Here is a 26,140-nt window from a genome sequence, read left to right as displayed (position 1 = left end):
CTATTTGATCAACACACACACACACACCTTCTGAATGTCCGCATCGTGCTTCTGCTGAAGTTTTAGCTTCTCCTCCTGAAACATGACCTCCAGAAGTTTGGTCCTCACCTCCAGCTAAACAGGACAAAAATAGCAAACAAATTAAACAAAACAAGGTACAAGGTTAAATGGGCAAAACACACTGACGGCCACTTGTTTCTCAATATAGTAGATGTAGAAGTAGTTTGCCAGCTCCGCAGCACCACATATTGAAGTTTAACGGAGATGTTTGACATTTTCAGCCATGCAGGCTGTATTGTATGTGGGTGCTTGCACTTGTATAGAGATATGCACAATAGTAGAAAGCCTTTTAAACGTGGCAAAAAAAACCTTTTACTTGCAGGCCTTCCCCAAAGTCTGTCTTGTGAAGGCTACTTGGCTTGAAGCATCATCTCTTTTACCAACTTTATTACCTTATACATACACAGTGAAAATTTATGGGGAGTTACTGACTTATTTTTCTAAAGGACCATAAATCCCTTCTGTGTCTTTCCAACCAAAATAGCCTGTCCACCGAGGCACAGACTGAGCTACGTCCAGTGCCAGCAGGCGGCCTGGCCAAAGGGAGACATCAAAGAGATCTCTCAGGCTTTTGCTGTGGCAATGGCAGGCATAAATCAGCCTCGAACTGAGGGTGGTCACGGGAGGGATTTACATAGAAGCATTGTGTCCATGAACAAAATCCGCCCCTTGGACGGCACATTGAGCAGGGGAACGTTCACAGTGCTACTTCTGCACACGGCCAATGGGACAACGTATTCTCTTGTGCAAGCCCCCTGAGAATGAGGGGACCAGCACCATTGCAATCTCAGGAACTGGCCCTTTTCGGGGCTCAAGGGAGATGGCTGGGATGCTCGAGTAGAGTGCGCCAAGGAGGAGCCTGCCAGGACCACCCCTCAACATTCTGTCCAAGACCCAGCGTATAGTTTCTACTGGCTTTTCATAGAGCATGGTGACAATGGGCACAATGAAATATTAAGTTGACTGGGTTGCTCAGAAGGCTAATGCTATTGTTGTAGTCAGAGCACAGAGCCATCACTGCCAATGACCTAATGGACTGCACACAAAAACACCATTGTAATTTATCTTGGTCATTGCATTTATTTTTGGTAATAAACTAGCTTCAGAGAACATTATTTGGCAGACAGACACAAAGTGAAGCATGTACTCAACAACGCAGCTGCACAGACCACCATGTTGTGGTTGCATTTATCTTTGAGAACAAAGGCCTATGATGTCATTTCCCTGTCATCGTATGTGATGAGAGGCTGTGCTGATGTTGGGGCTTCCAGGATGGAAAGATATTTGCAGTACATGTATAATTAGACTAACTAAATGTGGGCATATCGACAATGCTGTATGTGCATTAGTGACTGGGGGTGACATCATTAACTTACCTACAATATCGTGTCACTACATCTCTATTATTTACCTTATATCTGTCATTCACTACATTTCCCTCGATTCTATCTCTCGCCTACCTGAATGTGCGTGCTACATGATTTTGCACGTCCACCGTCTGTCTCTCACATTTCACTTGGATGCATAAACAAATGTAACTATTCGGTTGAGCATTTGGATCCTGCCAGAAAACTAATTAAGGCAATCTGCAAAATGGCAGGAAAGAGCTATGAAGTGTAATGTTTCTGACTTATCGAGAAAAGTTAAACAAAGGCTAAATAATCTTTTTCAGGAGATTCCTGCAATGGAATGTTACGGGGTATTTTTACATGTGGGAGTTAACTCAAGTTCTTGGAAAAACCCTCACGTATAAGAGATAGTGTATAAAACTCCCGTGGTATATGTATAATAACTGGTGCTGAAATGTATTTGACTAGTGTGCACAAAAGTATTAGTTGTGCTCATCACCATGCATTTGTAAAGTGTTGCCTTTGTGTGTTGGCCGTTTAGGATTTAGACCACAAAGATTCTCAACTCAACAAGGGGGCATCTATTCCTGGCAACCGTTGAGAAAGGGATAATCCAGCAACTTTGGCACCACAGCCCTGGCAGCAGCGGATTGCGCTCATGAACAATTTTATGGGAAACTATAGAGCGACAATAATTAGCACATGCCAGGCCAATATTAGTGTTGCTCCCATATACAATTGTCAAAGGAACTGATGGGGCATTCAAGCTGGTGGACCTTGGACCCAAAGGCAAGTGAACTAAACAATAGTCCAGCCTCCCCATAATAATAACAATAACCACACATAATAACTTCATGATTAATATGAATCAAAGCAGAGCATTAATGTAAACAAGCGGCATGCGGCTGAACTAAATGAACCATTGCGAAAGAAAAAAAACAGCTCATGCGTGGCCTTCTGGCTAGGCATAAAATTATCCCATTTTGTTTACAAAGACGTTGAGCTTTCATCGCATTCCAGAACAGCACTTGATTATGAAGGCAATCACTTTTTATTAAATATGTCATTTCAGTCTCAATGGGATGGCTGCAATAGAGAAATTAAACAATTCCTGACACCGAGGCAAATTGTGCCAGACCCTGGCTGTGTCCCCGTGCGTTTCCTCTGAACCAAGGCACTTCAGAACACGAGGCCTACAGGGTCACACTGACCTCAGCCAGACAAATAAATTATTCTCTGCACACATTTAAATGGATCTGAGCTCAATTTTTTTGTATGCTGGTTCTTGCAACCCCTTTTGACACCCTGCATGCAAACTGTGCTGCCAAAGCGTCCCACTGCTCAAACAATTGGATGGTGGATGCTCATTTCATGTAAACCAGTAGTGGAAATTCCATATGACTATATTGGGGCCCAGAACGATCTATTTAGACAACCACTAATAATAAAATAATTATGTTTTTTTTATTTTCCTTCTACGTGACTTTACCGAAAGATCCAAGAATATGAATCCCTGCAGTCACGAATGCTTTAAATCGAAATTTAACCACTAATAACTTACCACAAAGTGTGACCTTATTATCAACCCCGGTTGATGGGCTTAGTCAACCCGCCAGTCGGGAAATAAACTTGCAATCTTCGGCTGTACTTCACATGCTTTGACATTAGCACCATCCAATATGTGTTTGTACGAGTACCCCAATATAATTAACATTTGTTCAAGTTGTAATCAATATTGTATTGCATTCAGAACAAATGCTTTTCGGCCAAACTGTATACAGCAATGTGTACAACTGATTACATACCAATTCAGCATGTGGCAACATCATACATGCATTAAAGTACTAAAAGAGGAAAAATATCAAAATATTCGACTGCAACTGGGAAAATAGTTCCCAAGAGCCTAACAGTTTGTTTAGCATGACCTCACCTCCTTCTTGTGCATTTGTGAAACCGTCTGTTGGTCAAGGAATGTTCCATTTCTTTCATCACCAGCCTGGGGAGTGAAGTCAGTGATACCAGCCGATTCACAGTTGTATAAATGGGCAATGGCACATCAAATAAAACCTTACCTGCACGGCAGTAGTGTACAAGTTTCAGAAGCTTCTCATTTTTGTCGACACAGTGGGCCATCATTCCAACGATTCAACAGGGTCACCAGAAGGAGAAAAATGTCTCTCCATGGGACAAATTTGACCTTGTAATGTAAATCAGTGCTACAATAAAGTGTATTGTAATTCTTTCATATGGATGCTCCCGTGCATTACGGAGCATGTTAATGAACTATATACACTGTGTAACAATTTTTTATTGATTTCTTGTTCCTGGGTAGTAAGTGTTATTTCCTCATTGCTTATACCTCAAAAGTAGAGAAAATGGCTATTATTCCCCGCAAACTTTGCTTTTGTGACCAGGACAGTGGTATTTAGAAATTTACCTATTTTCCAGAACATTCTAGGTAGATTCAGTGCTGAGCAAACTTGGAGTAACTTCTCGAACATTCTAGAACTTTCCAGTAATATAAATAGTAGTATAAATACAGGGACCTTAAGCTCGCCAGTTCAGTTTAGTTCCAGTGGATACATATCTGCATTTTTCTGAGATGGCATCAAGAGGCTGTAAGCATCCTACAGACTCATTTTGCTATGTCTGCGGCCAATTTATCAAGACAAGAGCGAAAAAGTAGTCTGTGGAAGCGTCTGCTAAGATAAGTGAGGCCTACAAGGCATATTTCGGCATGCCTGTCGGGGATCAAGACAAACCCTGGGCACCTCATTTCACCTGCGAGCAATGCAAAAAAACTCTGGAAGGTAAGATGGACAATTGTTGCTCGGAATTTTATAAAAATTTGTTAACAATTTTAAAATGGTAAAAGTTTATAATTTTAAAATGTTTTATAATTTTCAATGTTATTAAAAAAATATATGATATATGAAAAATGTTGCGAGAATCTCTTAAACATTAGTCATGGGTGAAATAAATGTATTTTTGTAGGATGGTACAGAGGGGAAAAGAGAGCCATGAAGTTCACTATCCCAATAATTTTGTGGGAACCATTGACCACTCAAGCAACTGCTACTTCTGCATGGTGAACCCTTGCAAACGTCACTGGCAAGAATGCACCTGCTATCACGTATCCGGACCTTTCTTCATCCATCGCCCGGGTGCCACACTGCCTTGAGCTCCCCGTACCCACTCCTCCGGAGAGAGAGCAGCCGTCTTTAGAAGAGAGCAGCAAGTCAGAGAGCGAGGAAGAAGTTGTAGATCCAGATGACAATTTCAGAGGTGGAGCTGAGGAGAGAAACCCGTACTACCCCAACCAAAAAGACCTCAACGACTTGATCAGAGATCTTGGTCTCACCAAGTCCAATGCCGAGATTTTGACATCTAGGCTCCAGCAGTGGAACTTGTTGGATGAAAGTGTGCAAGTCGCAGATCAGAGGAAGCATCACCAACCTTTTTGCAGCTTCTTCACCCGTCAAGATGGGCTCTGCTTCTGCCACAATGTTACCAGTCTGTTCGAGGCAATCGAAATCGCCTATAACCAGAATGAGGGGCGCCTCTTCATTGACAGCTCATCCAGGAGCCTCAAAAGCCGTGCTGCTCCATAATGGTAACATGTACCCGTCTCTTCCCCTAGCTCACTCGGTGTACCTCAAAGAGGATTACAACAGTATCAAGACCTTGCTGGATGCCTTGAATACGGCTGGGAGGTCATCGGAGACTTCAAAATGGTGGCATTCCTGATGGGTCTCCAAGGTGGTTTTACCAAGTTTCCCTGCTATCTTTGCCTTTGGGAAGCAGGGACACCAAGGCGCACTACCACAGGTGGAACTGGCCACAACGGACCGAGTTCTCTGTGGGGAGGAACACTGTCAAGTGGGAGCCACTGGTGGACCCCCGGAAGGTGCTGATGCCACCACTGCACATCAAATTGGGCCTTATGAAACAATTTGTCAGAGCTGTAGATAAGGAGTCGGCAGCCTTCAAGTACCTTCAAGACTTCTTCCCTAAGCTGTCTGAGGCAAAGGTCTTAGCCGGTGTCTTTGTCGGACCACAGATAAAGAAGATCCTGGAGTGCAATAAATTCCCCAAGAAACTCACTAGTAAGGAGAAAGTGGCTTGGGACAGCTTTGTTGCAGTGGTTCGTGGCTTCCTGGGCAATCACAAGGTCGAAAACTATGTGGAGCTGGTTGAGATTCCAGTGAAGAACTACAGCAAAATGGGCTGTTGGATGTCCCTCAAAGTCCATATCCTTGATGCTCATCTTGATAAATTCAAGGAGAACATGGGAGCTTACTCGGAGTAGCAAGGCGATCGCTTCCACCAGGATATACTGGACTTTGAACGCTGCTACCAAGGACAGTAGAATGAGAACATGATGGGAGACTACATTTGGGGGCTGATTCGTGAAAGTGATTTACAGCATAATAGTAAATCTCGAAAAACTACTCACTTCTAAATCTTTTGCAGTAATTTTTTTATTACTTTAGTATAAACACATGTCAATTTTGATTCATAAGTTGTTTTTTTTCTGACATTGTGAACGATAAGACACAAATTTGCCCGTTTTCTCATTGAAAATAGGTAAATTTCAAAATATCACTTTCCTGGTCACAAAAGCAATGTTTTTGGGGAATAATAGCCATTTTCTATCCTTTTTAAGCATAAGCAATTACAAAATAACACTACCCTGGAACAAAAACTGTGTTACATAGTGAGCTATCAATGATTAAATAATGTGACAGAAGTGGAATTTAAACAAATCAGCTTACAAATGGCAAAAAGGAACGATTAAATCATGAAGAATATAACTGTGCTTTCAATATTCTACCATCAACAATGCCATGGCATGAAACCTTGATAAATATTGTGTATGTAACAGCAGGCCTATGCACAAATAATATACAACAGCCCAAATATCTCTTGCACTAAAATCATATATTCATCATATCTACATTGATACGTGACATTGACATTGGAGCAGCATTAAAAAAAAAGGTTATGATGAATATATAACTGTTCACATTAAAATGGTGTCGGAAGCTATTTTGCAATTGTTCTGCTCCAGAAGTTTTGCTTTGAAGAGGGAATGGCAGGACCTTGTCCCAGCGGTACGCAGGGCTTGTAAGACCAACACAAAAGGAACGTTATTGCATTCAGGTGAGTTACTACACAGAAGAACAGTGTCCCCCAAGCTGGCTGATTTTATCACCCGATGAAAACCAACGTCAGGCAATCATCCATATCTTTACATTTTTGCAAAAAAGGCTATAATCATAATATGGAGTAGAGGGGGGGGGGGGGAGCTGGGTGTGCTTTTGAGCTCGTAACAAGTGGTGCCAGTGTGCGTAGCGAACTCTGAAAAATTAATCATCACATTGTGTCAATCATTGGACAACAGCGGCTCAACTCGACTCCAAAGTATCTTACCCCAAAACGGCTGTCAAGGTCACTGTCATCAGACGAGAGTCCAGTGTGATGGTCCTGTGCAACGAGAGGACGGAGCATTCATCATTCCATCGCCTGCACACGTTGTGCGTGTCAGAGTGCACCCGTTGGAAGCGCACGAGTGAAAATTCCACTGCTCATGAGTGCTCTGTCGTTGCATTGTGTTATTGTAGAGCATGCCAGTGCGTGTTGCAAGCATGCGTATAATTAACCATGGGCTGTCCTTTTGGTAATGACCGTTTTAATGTGCTGCTGTTTGCTTAAGTCCTCATATATTCATCTTCTTGGTTCTTTCGGTAAAGTCACGTAGAATGGAAATAATAAAATAATAAAAATAAACATAATAAAATAATTCTCACGACGTTTCGGCCACAACGCAAGCAGCTGTCCTCAGGTGAAGAACAGGTCTGTCGGAAAGACAGCGTCTGAATGACAGACCTGTTCTTCACCTGAGGACGGCTGCTTGCGTTGTGGCCGAAACGTCGTGAGAATTATTTTATTATGTTTTATTTTATTATTTTATTATTTCCCTTCTACGTGACTTTACCGAAAGAACCAAGAAGATGAATCCCTGCAGTCACGAAAGCTTTAAATCCACATATATTGTTCCTTGCTTTGTATTAAATTGTTCTAAATAAGGGACCCCGTGATGTTTTTGATTGGGCTTTCACCTGGCTTCATTATAGTCAACTTAAAATACCTGTACCATGTGGAGAACAGAATGGTGTTGTAGAAGAGAGGGCTGTAAGATTATCAGGCATTGTTGAACTCCCTCACATGTGTTCTATAGTATAATACAGCATCATTAACTCCAAACATGCATCACATCATCATTGTTTTATTCATAAGCTTCCATCCTGTTTCATTGCTTCTGTATATTTTGCTGTTGGGTGACACAAAGGAATTCATTACAATGGGCAGTGTTTGAAAACCTCTCTATTAGTAGAAGTGCATGACATTCCACATCCAATAATGTGCCCTAATGCAATGATGTATATGATCATTCCATTTAAGAATTCCACTTTATGTTACTTATAGTATACAATTATATGGTATTGCTTTGCGAATGCAGTTATGCCTTAGAATGTTTACTGAGCATTACAATTGTTAATTTGGTTGCGGTTGTTCAAGCAGTGTTTGTATTTAATGACACATTTTCCAAAACGCAAAATTAAGTTGTACGTTAAATAGAAAAATAAAACTATCATAAAAATATCAATCCTGTTCAAAAGACCATGTTCAACAATGTTGTAAGCTTGGCAGAGCTAAGCAATCAATTATAGATAACTGTAGGTAAAAAAATTATATGACCAGCAACTGTGAAATGAAAATGAATCTTTTATCCGTGGAGGTCTGTGTGTGACGTTCAAACGACCAATGGCATGACACTAGAAAGGAACAAAATTAAATTGTGCTCCTTTGAAGAGAGGTCTTTTTGCAACTGCTGTTTTAGTCCACGCTGCATTCCTTGCGTTTTAGAAGTAGAAAGAGCAATAGGCTTCCTTTGATGATATGTCTATCCAAACGTATTAGATTAATACTGTGTTATGAGTTTAAATATTTCTGGGGCACATCCAGCAAAGCTATTACATTTATCTGCCTCAGACTCCCTGGGTTGGGATTTTTTTTACATTTTACACTGACAGAATTATCATTTCTCTGGCAGAGCACCAGTGAGTTAATAGAAGAAGTAATCACCGTCGTTCATAACTTTGGAATTCATTCTGCAAGAGGGAAGTATTCATTGTGCCATAAAACTTTGTTGACATGCGGCATTCACAAGTACGCTTATTTGAAAACACATTTAGCTGATAGACATTCCTTCTAAATGAGCTTAAATTAGAAGTCTACTGTTTGATTTTCAAACCAAAGATAACATCCCCAATCTTACTGTTAATTAGAAGACACTTTAAAATGCAAAGGTTTATACAGCAACACCAACAAAAGGAGTGTGCAGGACTCAAACGCCAAATACAGACCACAAGGCCCTGCCCAGCAATGGACACGTGCAAGGTAAAGGAAAGAAATAAACACTGGATTTGGTCGCTAGGGGTATGGAGCTGCACAGCCCTGTATCAAAGACCCTCATCGGTGTAGCTTTACCGTAATTGGCCCACTTGACTCATAAATCATTACAAACAAAATATCACCACCTGTATCATTACAGCACTTCCTCAACTGCTCGGGGTTGTTCTAGGTTCATGAATCCTTGTGTTTGTATAATTTAAAATGCCAACGCTCATGTAGAAGGAAATTTTGGAACCAGGACTGGATCATTTTAGCATGTGGATTGTGCAGTGGCAGAGATGAATGTCACACAGGCAGTGTGACCCCCCCGCCCTGCCCACCCCCACACCAACCCCCCTACTAACCACCCCCGCGCCTTCAAATTAAAAATTAAAGTTTGCCGCTCATGTGCACTGCACTACCTCAATTCTACCGAATAAACCACTGGGATGTAACCCAGGACATAAGTATTCCACACACATCCTGAAAAAGACTCCATATGTGCAGTTTTTCTTCAAAAGCTATTCAACATTCATGCACGGATCAGCTGCCAATTGATATGCCACTTCAGAATAACAGTGAAATCCAGACGTCTAAGAATCGGTGGGCATTGAAATCCTGAGCCGTCGGTACCTCGAAGGGAATGGAGGTGAAAATAATGAAGCTATCATGCATGCGAACCACATACACCATTCTTACCTGAGTCCTCTTGAAGGATCTCTTCAGAACCGGCCCAAGGGTGGCACTTTGCTGCTGCCTGGAAGCTCCCTCATTTTCAGAACTTGTCCTATGGTACAACATATCTTAACATCAGTAGCAGGAATGTGTAGACTAGGGGAGTTAGAAAGAGGTCATGTTTTTTTACATTATTCAATAAACTATGGAGCCAGATGGTGATAATACTAGGATGCCTGACAGGGGTCAACTTCGCTTGTCATCTTTCTAAGGCTGATAAATTACACTCTTGTGGGAAATCAAGGGTGGTCATCTTATGAAATGACGGAAAGGAAAGTGGAATTCTGCTCCACTGTCTCAGGCCTGCCAATGGAGGTGAGTGCTACCCCAATTGCTTGTTTTGAGCAGGAAGACACTTTTACTTTCCAGCATTTTCAATAAATAGATCCAAGTAGTCTTCATAATCAACGTTTTTGGGTTTAATCGCGTTATTTATAAATGTGTCGTAACCCTCCACCACCCGACACGGCCAATCAGCAAAAAAGTGTCACGTTGACAAAAGACAAATAGTTCACTGCTTTAGCCCACCGGTGTGTTGAAGCGTGAATCAACAACATTTTACATTTTTTAGTACGTTTCGCTGGTAATTACATCCAGCATCATCGGGCAATTCTATAAATAACGCGATCTAACCCCACAAGTAGTCTGTTTTCCTATCACGGCGGTAGTTGCATTCCTGAAGAACACCGCGTTATGGAAAAATCACGTTATCATAAATAATATATTACAGGGTAAAGTACAGTCTGCAATAGCACGTGAGATGCGTATACAGGCTGAACAAAGAGTGAGGCGAGTGGGTAGCATCAAGAAGCATCCAGCAGCATCCCGCATGGTGTGATGCTACGCCGAGACAGCTGTACAACCGACTCGTGCGACGTAGTTCTGTTCACTCAAACGCGTTGTATCCAATTCGTATCCATGTCATGAAAAATGTGTTTCCAAATTGATTAATTGCGTTCCGTCCAATTTGCATTATGAAAACACGTGTTAATAGAGAACAGACTGGACTGTAATGGTCTTTAGCAAGCAAATTATGTTACGCATGTTGAGAGTGTTATTCTGTCGGAAAAAAGATGAAATCAGACCAATGTCTTTCCATATAATTAAAAAAAACATTTTAGATGATCAGTCTCTATGCCATTTCAACAAATACTTTCTAGACCAATCCTGAACCGGTATTTACTTTGAGTCTTGTCAGCAGCCTGATGAATGTTAAACAAATGCTATTGGGCTATGAAAAAAACTAATTGTAATGTCACTCATAATTGTGGGATAAAAAATAAGCTCATTAAAATATGGAAACACATTATAGTCCATCGGCCTATAAACCGTATGAACACTTGTTTAAGGGGGGGTGAACTGTAGACTGCTAAAAGTCGAAACCAGCATGAAGATTTGCCTACATAAACACATTCCTGCGGAGGGAGCTGGTAGGAACGTTGGGTTGCTCGGTCAATGGCCAGGGTCAACGGCGGCGTGGTGTATTCCGCAAATGTGCCCGGCGTGAGTAGGTTAAACGTTGAGTTTTATAAGGGCACCATGGGGTGACCAGCCCCTCCCCACCCAGCCCCACCCCTCCCACCCAGCCCTACCCCTCCCACCCAGCCCCACCCCTCCCACCCAGCCCCACCCCTCCCACCCCCCACCCAGCCCTACCCTCCCCACCCAGCCCCTTCCCACCCTTCCCACCCAGCCCCTCCTCACCCTCCCCACCCAGCCCCTCCCCACCCAGCCCCTCCCCACCCAGCCCCTCCCCACCCTCCCCTCCCCACCCAGCCCCTCCCCACCCTCCCCTCCCCACCCTCCCCTCCCCACCCAGCCCCTCCCTGCACGACGGACGGACACAATAATCCCCTGTGGGCTGGTGTAACCAGGAGGTTCCTACCAGTAACAAACCCTGCAGGGTTAAACAACAAAGCAAAATGTTTACAGGCTGATGGCCAATAATGTTATAATTTTTATCGGAGAGATAAACGTATATCTGTCGACATTTCATCATCGAAAATCCTCGAATGACAGTGAATGAGTTATTTTTATCCAGATTCATCTCCTTTGGGGCTCAAGTTGCCTCTACCCTGAAAAAGAGCATTGCAACTAAACAACCATTGTTAATTTTTCATGACACTTTTTTATTACGGTACCATCACTTGTTAGTGTATATGCCCATGATAAAGTGGCACTTTGGACTGCAAGTCATTAACAGTATTATATTTACACGTTATAATTTGGAGCATTGATATGTTCTGCTTTGCTGCTTGTGCAGTACTTCTACTTATTGCTATTGTGTCTTAATCGAATGTTTGTTATTTTAATACAATGCAATACTATTGGATGTACATACCATAGAGTCTAAATGCGACCGAATCTCAGCAAGCCGTATAGAAACAACAGTGAGAAGATATATTTTAAAATTGACAGTCACAGGCAGAGGAATAAGGAAGGTCCCGAGTGTGGACTTGGGGACAGGGACAGGGAGTCAATGACGTGGATTATTTGGGGAAAGGAATTCCAAACTACAGGAGCAGCAGAAGCTAAACGGTGACTCCGCACTGAGCGAAACTTGACTGGAGGCTTTGACAGAAAGCTTTGGAAGAGTACGTGGAAGGGAGCAGAGTGAGATGAGAGGGGAGAGGTAGACAGGGGCCAGTCCATGGATAACCTTTAACGGCTGCACTTGTTTGCTGTGTTATTGCTATTCTATTGGTATGCTATTCTGCTGAACTAAGTACTAACATAAAAGTTAAATATTTTTGCTATGAGTGAGGTTTTGGTCCTCAGCTTCAAAATAAATAAATAAACACAAATTGCTCAGATGAAACCAAAATCACTTTAGGAGGGTCCTACAGGAGGGTCATAAAATCTCTGTATGACCCTCCTGGTGCTACTTTTTGTACTTTTCACAATTTGTGAAAAAAAATTTGTCAGTGTCCATGCGTTTGATCCACATAACATAACTAGCAGTACACACAGATGGGAAACTCTACTTCTGACAATATTCTCTTTTTCGTTTACACGTTCAACTTTGCAAAAGTTAATTTTGTAACAATGTGTGTATTAAATTTCGATTTAAAGCTTTCGTGACTGCAGGGATTCATCTTCTTGGTTCGTTCGGTAAAGTCACGTAGAAGGGAAGTAATAAAATAATAAAAATAAAACATAAAATAATTCTCACGACGTTTCGGCCACAACGCAAGCAGCCGTCCTCAGGTGAAGACCAGGTCTGTTGGGGAGACCGCATCTGAATGAAACACCACCACACTTGGAGCGTATATTTAAGCTTGATATGCAAATTATTTTGTCAAGGCGCCCTTCCCCCCTTCCAACCCAGCTTAAATATACGCTCCAAGCGTGGTGGTGTTTCATTCAGACGCTGTCTCCCCGACAGACCTGGTCTTCACCTGATGATGGTTGCTTGTGTTGCAGTCGAAACGTCGTGAGAATTTTATTGTTTTATTTTTATTATTTTATTACTTCCCTTCGACGTGACTTTACCGAAAGAACCAAGAAAATGTGTGTATTGTTAAAATAGTTGTGAATCAATCTTATCACTAGTTGTACTGAACTTACTGCCGGTGGAAAAATCTCTCGACATTTGCTGATGACTAGGGGTGTAATGATTCCCCCCTCTCTGGTGCTTCAGAAAACTGTTGAGGTTAAGGGTCACGGTTCAACTCCAGAGTCGATTGTTTATTTTAACACAGCGGTAAATATAGTGACCTCTAACGCCTGGAAGGGTCACGTGTAACATCACTGCACACAACGTACAAGGATCGAAAAACAAAAGATTATAATTCGCGCATTTCTATGCATGAATGGTGAACTTAGGAATATACTTTAAACGATAAATACTCCTCACAGCTGCTGTTTTGTTTTGTTTATATATTTGCCTCCATTTCACAGCTCCACCTTCAATTTAGTCATGCAGTCTTTTTCATTTTACCTTTCAGCCACCCTTCTATTTTACTGGTATGAAGCCTCAACTGTCACCCCTCATAAAAGTATATTCCACGCACATCAGATTGTTTTCTCAATCATTGCTGTGAAAAAAGGGTTTTACAATTATTACCATGATTAGGGGAATTTGAAAGTTATTGTCCATATTTCAGACTTGTTAGAAGATAACCTGTCACGGGCTGACTCTTTGTAGTGGGACACTCACAACCTCCAAGACAGCTCGGAAATACTCTGGGGGTCAGAAATGTCTCACAGCAGGTTTGTAATTTGGGCATGACACCAACGCGTTGGTGGTCCATGCTGCACATTCTGTCACAAAAGATCTTACGGCACAGCGGGACATGTGGCATGGCCTGTCACAGAAGATACTGGGCTTATCGTCTGCTCTGAAGGACAGCACTTTCACATGAGCGTCCACTCTACCAATTTGGACGACACAAACCCTCAATCACACCTCAACCAAGGTGTGGGTTGATGCTCAAAATGCACAGTGGGGCTCATATCCAAGCTGGCTGCTGAAAAGTTTAAGGGTCATGGTTTAGGTCCCATCTTCAATTAAAACGCACTAGAAGAGTGGATGCTGAGGTTGGAGAATTAAAAAAATCACAACCATCATCAAAAGGGATAATGGTTAAAAACTTACAAATGGTATGGATGGCATCTTTATCTCCGTGGCTTACATATGAATGTGAGCACATAAAAACACCAGTTTTGTTGTGACCCAGACATACGGCACTCAGAATACCCAGGGATAGGAAGGCTATATCTGGTTTGGCTCACATTTGGCCTGCATTCCAGTCAAAGTGGACGTACTAAACAAAGAAGTACAGTTTATAAATAATGTGATCTTCTTTCCAATAAAATGCATATACTTCACGAAACAACATTTTTGTTTGAAATGTAAATAATTGGCCATTTTATTAGACACCTGAAAACTATTTACCCATAATATCACTCACCACTGATGTTATCTGTGGCTGGAAATCATGCTCATGTCAGCCAGTTTTACAGGGCAAGTGCGTTAACGACCGTGTCACCACTATGCCCTGATCAATGTAACATGAAAACAAATATCCGAATTTATGTTTTATAATCAATAGCATGCTATTCTAGCTTTATTAATGCTCTCAAGACAAAAACAACGAAAATGCCCTTGCGACAAAGTACATAACTGCTTGATAGTTTATTCTTGAGTGAAGCGGCGTGTCGCTCTTCACACACTAACCCCCGATCACAGTGTCCCTTTGTAAGACTACCAGCGCTGGACTCCCTCAGCGCACCCTGGGCGTCACTTAAAGTAAAATGCAGCTTCCTCGCGTTTCATCGGCTCGTGCAGGCAGGCAGCGGTGCCCTTGTCTCTCTGCCGTCTAAGGTTTCTCCCTGGCTTGAAACGGAACCCTTGACCCGAGCGCCGTGCTGGGAGCCGAGCGCCACGCGGCACGCCGTCCTCGTGTGGGGGGGGAGAACCGCTAAAATTGGGGCGGCCGCTCGCCCACTCGCCAACGCTTAAAAGAGCGCGGCAGCGGCAGCCATCGCTTACCGGCGTCGCGGCCCAATTACCAAATGAGCAAAGGCAGCGCCCGTCCATCACCGCTTAATAGGTGCTCCCTGGCAAAGTGTGGTTAACATTCATTGCAGAGTTGCCGGACAAAAAGTGCGTGTTCAAGCCAGCCAAGTCAGTGCCCAAAAATGGTGTAACGTAGCGGGCAGATATTCGTGTTGAATAACCAGTGTCATAAGATGTTAGTTAAAATACAAGGAAGAGTGATGTCTTGCTCAAATGAGCACGGAATTGGTGCTCCATCTCCTGTTTACAGTCCTGAGCTCGACATAGCAATTCCATATTCCTATGACGGGGTGAGTCAACAAATAGAACAACCACTGTTGACTTCTCCAAAAAAGTTGTCCTATTTTATCGACCACTGGGGAACGATGTGATGAGTTAACAGCCTACCAGGATTTAGATTTGCAACCTTCTCGATTGCGAGCCACTCACTCTACTGCTGAGCCACCTGGGCCAGATTCAAATGCAAGGAGGGCTTTTATCTGTCTAGGTAAAGGAGTCCTGTTCCACACTGGCCAAGCAGGTTTCAACAGATGCGGGTACTCAGCCTGACTCTACAACAACTGTACTATAACGATATCTACCCACCTCACAGCTTGACAAGGGCAAATGGTTGATAAAGAAACCTGTCTACAACTGTTGTCCTTCAGACAAAAGCAGCAACACTGAATGCTAATGATAAGAAGTCAGCACTTTTCAACATTACATTTACAATGCTGTAATATGTGCCAGGAGGCGCTTTGATGTGCACATATATTTAGTTTGAAATAAAGCCTAGCGATTTCAGTTTGAAGACAATTTTCCGCTGACCCCTGCACCCTTTGCATGCCCCATGCACCTGGAGATCACGTCAACCTGTGAAATCACAGCCAGATGCCAGCTGACCTGTGAGGTCGCTTTACCGTGGGCACAGAAAGCAGTTGGACTTCACAAGATTTACACTTTGTGCGCCTGGCTAATTTTTAACACCTTATGTTGTTGGATCTTTACTGTGTTTAAGTGAAGTCAGCACCTGCAAAGTTAAGAAATACCTACTTTGGTTGCTTTGTCTTTTATAGGCTTACCGACCTCATAAAATATGCTTCTGTTTTGTGAAAGAGGCGCAAAGTAAATGATTGACATTTGTTTTAAAGGGGTCGGTATTATGCCATGGCTTGTGGCTCATAGAATGCATCTTGCTATTTCACTGCATTATTGTTCATTGATTTGCTTCCGAGCTGAATCATGCCCCATGGAAGATAACAATCTTAAGGCGTCATTTCACAAATCCAATTTAAAATTGCTCTTTTTTCAATGCAACCAATCTTTAGTAAAATAACTGGTCGTTAATTTGCACCATATGGGCCAAAAACACAGTAATGTACTTAGAAACGATTTTACCATGATTTAGATCAATCATGGTATATATGACTGACTGTGTATTCACAATAACTACTACGTGTACATGTAAGGTACTTGATTTTATCATAATAGTCATCATCATCATCCACTGTCTATCCACTCTACGCAAAAGACTAAAAATATAACTAACATGCACGCGATTATCAATCCACTGCACGATGAATGCCTCCCCACACTGTGTCGGTCATGGGCGTCAGTTGACCATGCTTCACCACGCTGGGACGGTTGGGAGGGAGTGGGGCTAAGGCCCATGTGTGCTATTACTGCACTTACAACTGATGGTAGTCATATCCAGAAATCAAACTCTGGTCATGAGCTTCACAGCGTAGTGTGATCACCACTGTGCCACCGCTCCGAAAAAAGTTATTTTAATATAAAGGCAGTGCATCTATGTGTATTGTAGATTTGTATTTATTTTTTAAAATTCCAATTTTAAATCACTCATTATAATACATCTTAAAATGCCTCCTGAGTTATGTCACAAGTTAAATAATGTACACCAAACCTAAAATGTGATGGAATTATAAAGAGTTTTTTGGCATACAAATTTAATTTGTACATGCACCAAAACTCTTAACAGATAAGTACAGGCAATGTGAGAAGCTTACGTCAAGTTTTTGGATCCGAGTAATGTATAACTTATGCAACTTCAGAGAATGCATAAAATGGTGTTCTACGACTCTGTACCAAATAAAATATGTATATTACAAGAAAAAAATACTTAAAACAATCAACATCAAAAAGGCAATCCTTTTATTAAAAGATGTGGGAGTTATGTCAAAAAACATGTTTTCAATGTATTATGTAAATAAATGTGTTATTATTATTGTATTTATTTGCAATATATCAGATTTCCTAAACAGGTCGAGATGGAAGATTTTTGGTTCTCTGTGAATTACCAGCAGGCCACTGGAAACAACAACAATTGGGAATTTTAAAGATGAGGCTGAAAAAAAAATCAGAGAGCACATCATTACTAAAATGCCTAAGGTCAGTTTTCACTGAGCCTCATGACCAAGATTAAACCATAAATTTTGCCCAAGACCTCTCCTAAAAAAGACCTCTCCTAAAAAAATCGATCCCACCGCACCCATCTCTAACTCAACAGTGAACCAGTCAGAATACTCATCCAGCTGAAGTGGTAAACACCACCTAGCTGTCTCTAACCAGTTCAAAAAGACTAGCTTTGCATTGAGCTCTAAAAATCCCCCAGGCTATTTCTTGCCAAGAAGACACTTTAGAACGGTCTTAAATCATTGCCGGTGATCCACCCTCCTATCCCACCCCTTTCCCCCACCACCTCCCGCACCATCCTGGATTTCAATTCAAACACAGTTTATTGGTTTCCGAGAAATGTGGATGTGTGTGCAACAGCTTGGCGTTTTGGAAGGAACAGTGGAGCGAGTTAAAAATGATGTCGCTCAGGTGGCTGAGAGCCTCAGGGGGTCAAGACACAGGGTTGGCAATTCTGAGGTCGTGCAGTGAAGGTGCAGCTCTTTAGAGCAAGCCAAGTACTTGAGTGCAGTGGGTGTGATGACTCCAGCCCAGTCACCAATGACCGTATAAAAACACCCCGCCCTGAAGCGCTCATCTCCCATTCAGGTCTTTATTCAACCAAGCCCACTATTCCTACAGTGAATAACGTAAATAATTACGACCTCTTTGTGGGAAGTCAAAAGTCGTCATGCTCTAGATAGGCTGGTCCCTGCCATTCGAAAATGGAACATCCACCATTTTTTCAGGGCCACAAATGGTGATAGGCACCACCCAAGACTCTTTTCAGCAGAAATATATGTTTTGTCTTATTAGGGCTGTCACTTAAAAAACACGACTAGTGCTTACGAGACTATTACGCAGCAAAAATAGATACTTAACACCTTTGGGGAATTATCAAACATATTGAAAAGTCAGAGTAGCCTATGTCTCAATGTAGAGTTGATCTTTTATTATGATAAATTAAGTAAGAAAACACATGAGACTTTTGCAAAAACTGGGAATAAAATAAACAAATTAAATGATTTTGAATACTTGCTGGCATGTGAACATAGCACGGATGGTTTCTATATTTACAGACATCCCAGTGCAATTTGTGCACTAGAACACACTTCAGTAACTGCACAAGAATATTCCCTGGTGCATAATTTTGGATGAAAAATAAAACGAATTAAACTTAGTGTTGCTCATGTAGAATATTTGCTTACATGGGATCACAAACGTAAGCTGGCTTGGGCAGGATTATGTCGCGAGAAAGAATCATGGCAGATGGTGAAGAATAATTACGGAGTGGCAGCCAAAAAATGGAAAGTGTCTGAGATTACATCCACGGAAGGAGGAGACAGAGTGATGAAATCAGCTCATGTGCAGGTACTATGTGGATTAATATATCACAGAATCATGAGAGACGGCTGCAGCTTCGGGAGGCCATCATTCAGGAGTGGATTGACCTTAATTGATGATTCCACATCATGGGTGTGTCCATACACATTTAGAGTCATCAAAGTAGAAGTTATGGACTAGCGCAGCCAATGCACAATCATATCCTCTTGTGCGTCATTTTGATGCTGGTATAAAAAAAAAACAAGAATTGCACTGCTGTGCGATTCACTCCCAAGTGACAGAAACCCCCCCTTTTGTAAAGATGCATCGAGCGTGTGCGTATGTTTGTACAGGTCTCATTTGCCATGTTGGTACATTTTTCTGACATATTTTTCATTACATAAACAGCTGCCTGGAACACTACCCCAATGCCCTTCAAGGCATAATAAGAAACATCTTTAGGAACACACTCTGAAGGAGCGAACAAATTCAATAATAGCCTAATAATCACCTGGGCACAAACATAGCTCGTGTTTTTTGGTTTAATCCCTCTCTGGAAACACAGCAATGTATACATGACCGGTTTCTTTTCTCATCACAAAACTGCTTCGATCAAAAAGTACTACTATCATACTTTTTTGTAAACCAATTCAGACGTTTAAACCTGAATATACTCAATAATATTAAGCTTATAGATATGGATACAATTATCAAAATAAAAAAATTGTTAAAAAATATTTACCCATAATTGTGTACGCTCATACATTCCACATCCTGCAACTTAAAAGTCACAGCACGTTGCGGATACAACGTGAATTCAAGAGCAGTTCAGTACCAGTAGAAGCCACTAGAAGTGCCAATGGCACTTGTGCTATTAAAAACACCCACTAATGTGTGCTAAATGAGCGACACCAAACATGTCATAATGTCCTACTGGGTCTGCTTGATATTATTTATTGCTCTGTCTGATTTCCAAAGTATTTACGCGAGTTAATACTGCATGAAGACATCCGTTTGGTTAAATGATAGCAGAGTGTTATCACATGGTGCACCACTGCTAAAAGAATGGCAGGGACATGCCACAAGTGTGATGTGACAACACGGAAATGGGCCACCCTGCTTAGAAAATGAAACAGTGCCATCAATAAACCAAAGCACCAAAGTAAAATAACTCTATTATTGGAAAACCAAGCTTACTAATTGTTTCTAGATTTGAATTGTGACCTACAATATTTCTATGGTTAGGTTTGGATTAAAAACATATGCTGAGTTTGCTGTATCTTGGGTTTATTGTCTGTGCTACACGAATGAACAAATGCAATACAATGTGTATTATTTAAAAGCCATTTATATTAAGTGCATTTGATAGCGAATTATTGCATACTACTGCAAAGGGCTCTTAAGTAAACATGCAGTTGATAATTTTATGTTTTAACCCTGCTTTTTTTGGAGCAACCTTTAATGAGGTTCTGCTGCCCTCTGCTGACACAGGCGGCCAGAAGCAACTGAAATGTTGAATTATGTGGTGATACCTGTATAATGTATTGGCAGTGATGGTTTTCCATTATAGAGTTTTTTTTGGGTTAGATCGCGTAAATATATAAATGTGGTCGCGAAAGTCTACGTGTTAAAGTGGTGGTTTTGTTTGCTATACTGTTTTTTTTTAAACTTGCTGCTTTAAATCTTGACTCAAAGCTTTCGTGACTTTAGGAATTCACATTCTTTCGGTGTGTCAAAACATCGCCGCTGGGGAGACAAAGGTGGTCGGGCGTGGTGCTGGCCACCCACCCCCTCGTGTGCCGTGTTGGCCTTCATAGGTGCTCGCTAACAGCACTTGCCCCAACAGTCTGTTCAGGCTATACGGGGGATCTTTGTCTTTGTACAGCTGTGTGGACTGTTCAAATCAAATGGAAATGTTTTGAGATAAAAGTTGAGGCAATGGGATTCCAGTTGGCTTGACGGTACTGCGGTAAGAGTTCAAATCCTGGCCAGGGGGTTGGACTCGGCTCACGATCATTCCACCGAAAGACCCAAATAATATGAATTGCTGCTTTAACTATTGTTCTTGTTTAATATCGCAATCACTTTTCATATTCAATTTTAAACACGTTTTGATAAAAAAAAGTTTCAATGGAAATGTTTCTATATATTGTAGACAAAAAGGTTGTCTTTTCTATGTTATCAGTTTCATTACTTTCATTGATATCTATTCCAATATACAAAGTGGTTTTGGTGTGTGGTTATGCCACCTATGAATGCTGTGCAGAATATGTTGTAGTGATGAGTCTACGAGTAAAATACAGTATTCCATGTAGAATTCATACATTTTCTCTCTGAATATTGTGAAGCTGCTCAAAACTGCGTATCATTGCATAACAATGTCATGCAACATTTAATCACTACAGTTACAGCATTCTCACTTTGCCATGCAATTAAGTTAACCTGTCAGTTATTTAGATATTTCCTTTAAATATTCATCACACATTCCCCCTGTGAGTCAAAGCTCTACACAAAGAGACATTCATAATTCAGCGCTGCAATTTGTGAGTGTTTGACTGCTGACGGCAAGTGCGTTCCGCTAACCTGTGACGACTGCGCGTTGAATCGAAGGAGAGGTGCGGACGCGAGCGTTCGTCCTCTTTCAGCGAACATTTAGAGGTCTCCTCTGGTGCGTCAAGTGCACCCGTGACCCAGTCCGGGGGTTCCCGGCTCGTCACAATGTCCTCCAGGGGTTCGTCAAAGTAGATGGCCTGCAAGGCATGCGACACATTCGTAAGTCCAATGAAAGCAGCGGTCAGCGCAGGATATTATGAATGAATCGGCTTTCCGGAAGCTAATATTCGTTGATCACCTGAAAGTAGATCACATTCACATGCATGCTACGGCAGTGAGCACTAAGCTTTGTAACAAAGTGTTAGCCTATGATTCGTAAAGCGGTAAGGGACTGCCAAAAGTAGTGATGTGAAAGAAGTAAAAGAGTGCGAATAAGTGCACTCAATTCAGTCCTGAAGCTCCCAGTATGTACACCGAATCATCAGAAACCATGCCGAACAACACGCAGTACAACCTAAAAACGCATCGGAAAGCTATAGAGCATAATCGTGAAAGCCTATGCAGGCAGAATGCACCATGTAAGTCGGCAGCGTCTTGAGGGGCCCCGTGTCAGGCCTGTGAGTGAATGGCTCCTCCAGCACACTCCGGCGCAACATGTGCAGCAGCAGACGTGCGTAGTCATTGCGGTTCTTGCGGCTTGAGGTGCCCAGGGCTCCACTGCGTGCTACCGGCGGCTCACAGAGCTTTTTGATCCACAGTGCGCAGCGTTGCCGATCTGTGAACAACGCGCCAGCAACAGTTACATTCTACAACTCACAATCAACGTCTGCAGAATCCTTATCCAGTGTGGAATAAATTATCTCTCCTCCAGTAAATCACTCAATGGTCAAAAATGAGGTCCATGATTCTACCCAAGAATTCATTTTTTAAAATCCCCCATTTTAAAATCCTTTATATTAAGTTCGCTTGCTTGTTTGCTTGCGTGCTTACGACCCTGCAAATCTGTCGGTCGTTTTTTATTTAAATCCTTTATATTAAGTTCGCTTGCTTGCTTGCGCGCTTACGACCGTGCAAATCTTTCGGTCGTTTTTTTACCCACTTCCCGTGATCCAGTCGAGCTGACATTTTGCACACAGACTCGTTGTGCGTGACAATTAATTTTCGTGAAAATTTTTTTCCAAAATTATACACTTTTTAGGAAAAAAAAATTCTATGTAATTACCAATTGCTTAATGGTTGCAAGCAATCATCTGACCCATAGGTGGCAGCCATCTCAAGCCAGAGGACGAGAGGACTCTAGCCGCCACGCATATAAAGGATTTATAGTGAAAAACGTTGTTTTTACGGGTTAATTTTTACCATTATATTTGTATTGATTGTTTGTCATTCATTCAATATCATTTTGGAAATTTAGTTTGCAGCATTGAATTTGCATATGATCTTCATACATTGTAAATAATCTATTCATAAACACATGATTATAAATATTTTTCCCATGTAGCCGAGAATTTGTTACATTTCCACATCACCATTGGGCCTTTGAGAGTTTATAAACCTAACTTATCTTTTATTTCTGCCATAATCAACTCATTTGTCAACAGCATCAATGGCATAAAATCAACTGAAATAAAAGGACTTCATGTGAAGCAGTGGCATTTATGGACTGATTAATTTGAAAATAACATCCTAGGAGCACTTTCCTGAGGTAAAATCTATATTATAAAGATGTAAAATTTCTAAATTTTAGCATAACACAAAGGATTGCTCATTATTGTAAAAGTCTGACTGTGAGTGCTGTTGAGCCACTTTGATGAGCACATTCTAAAACAAGATGAAAAACTCCTTGAATGCTTAAGAATACAGAGCAAAATACGAGTGAAGTTCACGTGAATTTTGAGAAAAGCATACCCAGTGTGACCAAACACATTACAGGATCAGCTAATAAATAAATATAATACCTTATGTCATGCCAATAGCATCTTACACTACAATGTTAAATGTGTATTCGAACACTTACACTGTCTCGCGTCTTAAGTGGTTATAGTCTCTTGAAAAGTGCAGTAAGATGGGTTTTTATAAATCTATATCTATGAGTGTCCTTCTGGAAATGCTTGGTTGTTCATTCATTGGCGTATATTGACCCTCTTGAAAAACTCTACCAGGATACGTAACATATTTCATAGCAGCGTTTTGCTCTGTAGCGTGTTATTCAAAAACAAAAGAATGAGGGAAACTCTCAATCCACACTGAACACTCACGACTTCCCACAACAGTGGTACCTATTGTATACACCCCAAAGCAATAATACGACTGCACCAACCGAGATATGAACTTGCAGTATTCTGATTGCATGGCAAGCAGCAGCGCCACGGTGACGAGATGTCAACTACCTCGCCCGGTCGTGGGTTCCATCCCAACCCCGACCTTGACGCATGTATATTATTGTTTGCATGTTCTCCAGGTGATCACGTGGATTTTTCTCCGGGTCCTCCGGTTTCCCCCTCCACCTTTAGAAACATGCCTTTCGATTGTTTGGCTGCTAGAAATGTCCACGTGATAAGCCACTTGGTTGAGCTATCATTTGTGGCTCGGTCGCTTCTGAAAAAGAGCTGTATAGGCTGAGTGGGCCTGACCAGGCAAAATAAATAACAGTACTGAAACTACAACACAACTTGCCGTAAATGTTTATAATTTCATGGAGCAAATAAGACACCCCCCCGCGAGATTGGGTGCACCATATTTTTTGGTTCCTTCGGTAAAGCCACGTAGGTAGAACAATAAAGATTGGGTGCACAATGGTCATTACCAGACTTGTGTGGAAGCTTGAGTACAAAGGGCTTCATATCAACAAGAAAATGATCGAAGTCTCCATCCAGTTTCTCACAGGCATCCTCGTGGCTCTCCATCTGCACACACGTCGCATCGAGAAAGCACATTCAGAATGTTATATTATATAGAGAGTAAAAACTGTCACGCAACTTTGGCAATATTCATCTTCTTGGTTCTTTCGGTAAAGTCACGTAAATAATAAAAATAAAACATAATAAATAAAAAATGTTATTATGTTTTATTTTTATTATTTTATTATTTTCCTCCTACGTGACTTTACCGAAAGAACCAAGAAGATGAATCCCTGCAGTCACGAAAGCTTTAAATCGAAATTTGGCAATATTGTACTGTACTGGCAACATGCACATCTGAAAGTAGATTGCATGCTTCCAGATGGTCTCATGATGAAGCTGCTGTGACTACAAAACAACAATTATCATTTAAAACTCCATCGATCAAAACTGCATTTTCCAAAGTCTTAACATTTTACTTTGCGGGGATGGGTTACACATCCAGTGTTCGTGATCCTTGTAGACCTGAGCAGGTATACTGGAGAGAGAGAGGCACGCATCAACACAATCGAGTACTCGGCGAGAGATGAAATAAAATGTCGATTTGAAGTTTTCGTGACTGCAGGGATCCATACTCTTTGGTTCTTTCGGTAAAGTCACGTAGGTATAAAATAAAATTAAAATAAATTAAATCACGACGTTTCGATTGCAACACAAGCAGCAATCATCATTACCACGGCAACTCTCTCTCCCACTTCAGCAAACAAAAATGTATTGCTGTGGTTTTCCCACCTGATGATGATTGCTTGTGTTGCAATCGAAACGTCGTGATTTAATTTATGATCATATTATATTTTATACCTACGTGACTTTTACAGAAAGAACCGAAGAGTATGAAAAAATATGTGTTCCCTTTACCAGCCCGTCTTCACCAGTGTGCAGTACAGTATTGTATGTTTAAACAAAATCCTCCTAAATGACCGACTCACCTGAATTGTGAAAACATAATACCGCTCTCTTAAAACATATACTAATTGTATGGTGCCATTAAGACGTGACATGTGCCAGCGTTGTATTTATTGTGCAACAATATTGTTTCACTAAACCGCTCTCTCGAAAGTAAATGTATTCATCTTCTTGGTTCCTTCGGTAAAGTCACGTAGAAGGGAAGTAATAAAATAATAAAAATAAAACATAATAAAATAATTCTCACGACGTTTCGGCCACAACGCCTTCTCGACAGACCTGCTCTCCACCTGAAGACGGCTGCTTGCGTTGTGGCCGAAACGTCGTGAGAATTATTTTATTATGTTTTATTTTTATTATTTTATTACTTCCCTTCTACGTGACTTTACCGAAAGAATCCCTGCAGTCACGAAAGCTTTAAATCGAAAAGTAAATGTATTGTTTTATTTTACTGACCTGGAAGGGGGTGACGGTGGTGGTGTTGGGTGCGGCTTCGTAGATGAATCGACCGTGGCGGGGATTCGAAAACTCACGCCCTTGTACTCGTGAATCCGTGCTGCTCAACCGATGCGAAGTTATCTTTAATCAACACTGAAGAGGCCAGAGGATATACGATCATCGAGTAATAAGGGACAATATAATAACGTGTTGACTTACGAGTGGGCGACAAACACAATGGGCATATCCCCGAGGGTAAACAACAGGTGTGGCTTCGAAGTTACGTCACTTATCGTCTCGATATTTATTTTTTCAAAATCCCGGTTGCTAAGCGCAGGCCGCAAAGGTCCAACACGCCAAGCGGCCAGCAATGAACAGCACCTAATTCGAGATTTGAAGTTTTCGTGACTGCAATGATTCATACTCTTTGTTTTTTTCGGTAAAATTTATATAAATTAAATCACGACGTTTCGGAGGAAAACACAAGCTTCCGTGTTGCCTCCGAA

General features: G+C 41.5%; 1 protein-coding gene across 1 annotated transcript; it reads right to left on the bottom strand.

Annotated features, from left to right (window-relative positions):
- Positions 1 to 25,804, bottom strand: LOC133347819 (centrosomal protein of 112 kDa-like). Its single transcript, XM_061560472.1, has 8 exons — positions 25,653 to 25,804; positions 24,197 to 24,296; positions 21,966 to 22,165; positions 21,421 to 21,587; positions 9,567 to 9,654; positions 6,843 to 6,896; positions 3,340 to 3,405; positions 1 to 114 (listed from the first exon to the last, which is right to left on the bottom strand). The coding sequence occupies exons 2-8, from the start codon at positions 24,294 to 24,296 to the stop codon at positions 1 to 3; spliced, it is 789 nt and encodes a 262-aa protein (XP_061416456.1). The 5' UTR covers positions 25,653 to 25,804.
- Between the last annotated feature and the right edge of the window lie 336 nt (positions 25,805 to 26,140).

Source organism: Lethenteron reissneri, chromosome 3 (genome assembly GCF_015708825.2).
Source record: "Lethenteron reissneri isolate LAM-NWPU_2019-01 chromosome 3, ASM1570882v1, whole genome shotgun sequence".
In the NCBI taxonomy this organism is placed as follows: Eukaryota; Metazoa; Chordata; class Hyperoartia; order Petromyzontiformes; family Petromyzontidae; genus Lethenteron; species Lethenteron reissneri.
The sequence above is the reverse complement of the archived record's forward strand: the minus strand, read 5'-3'. Positions and strand labels throughout refer to the sequence as shown.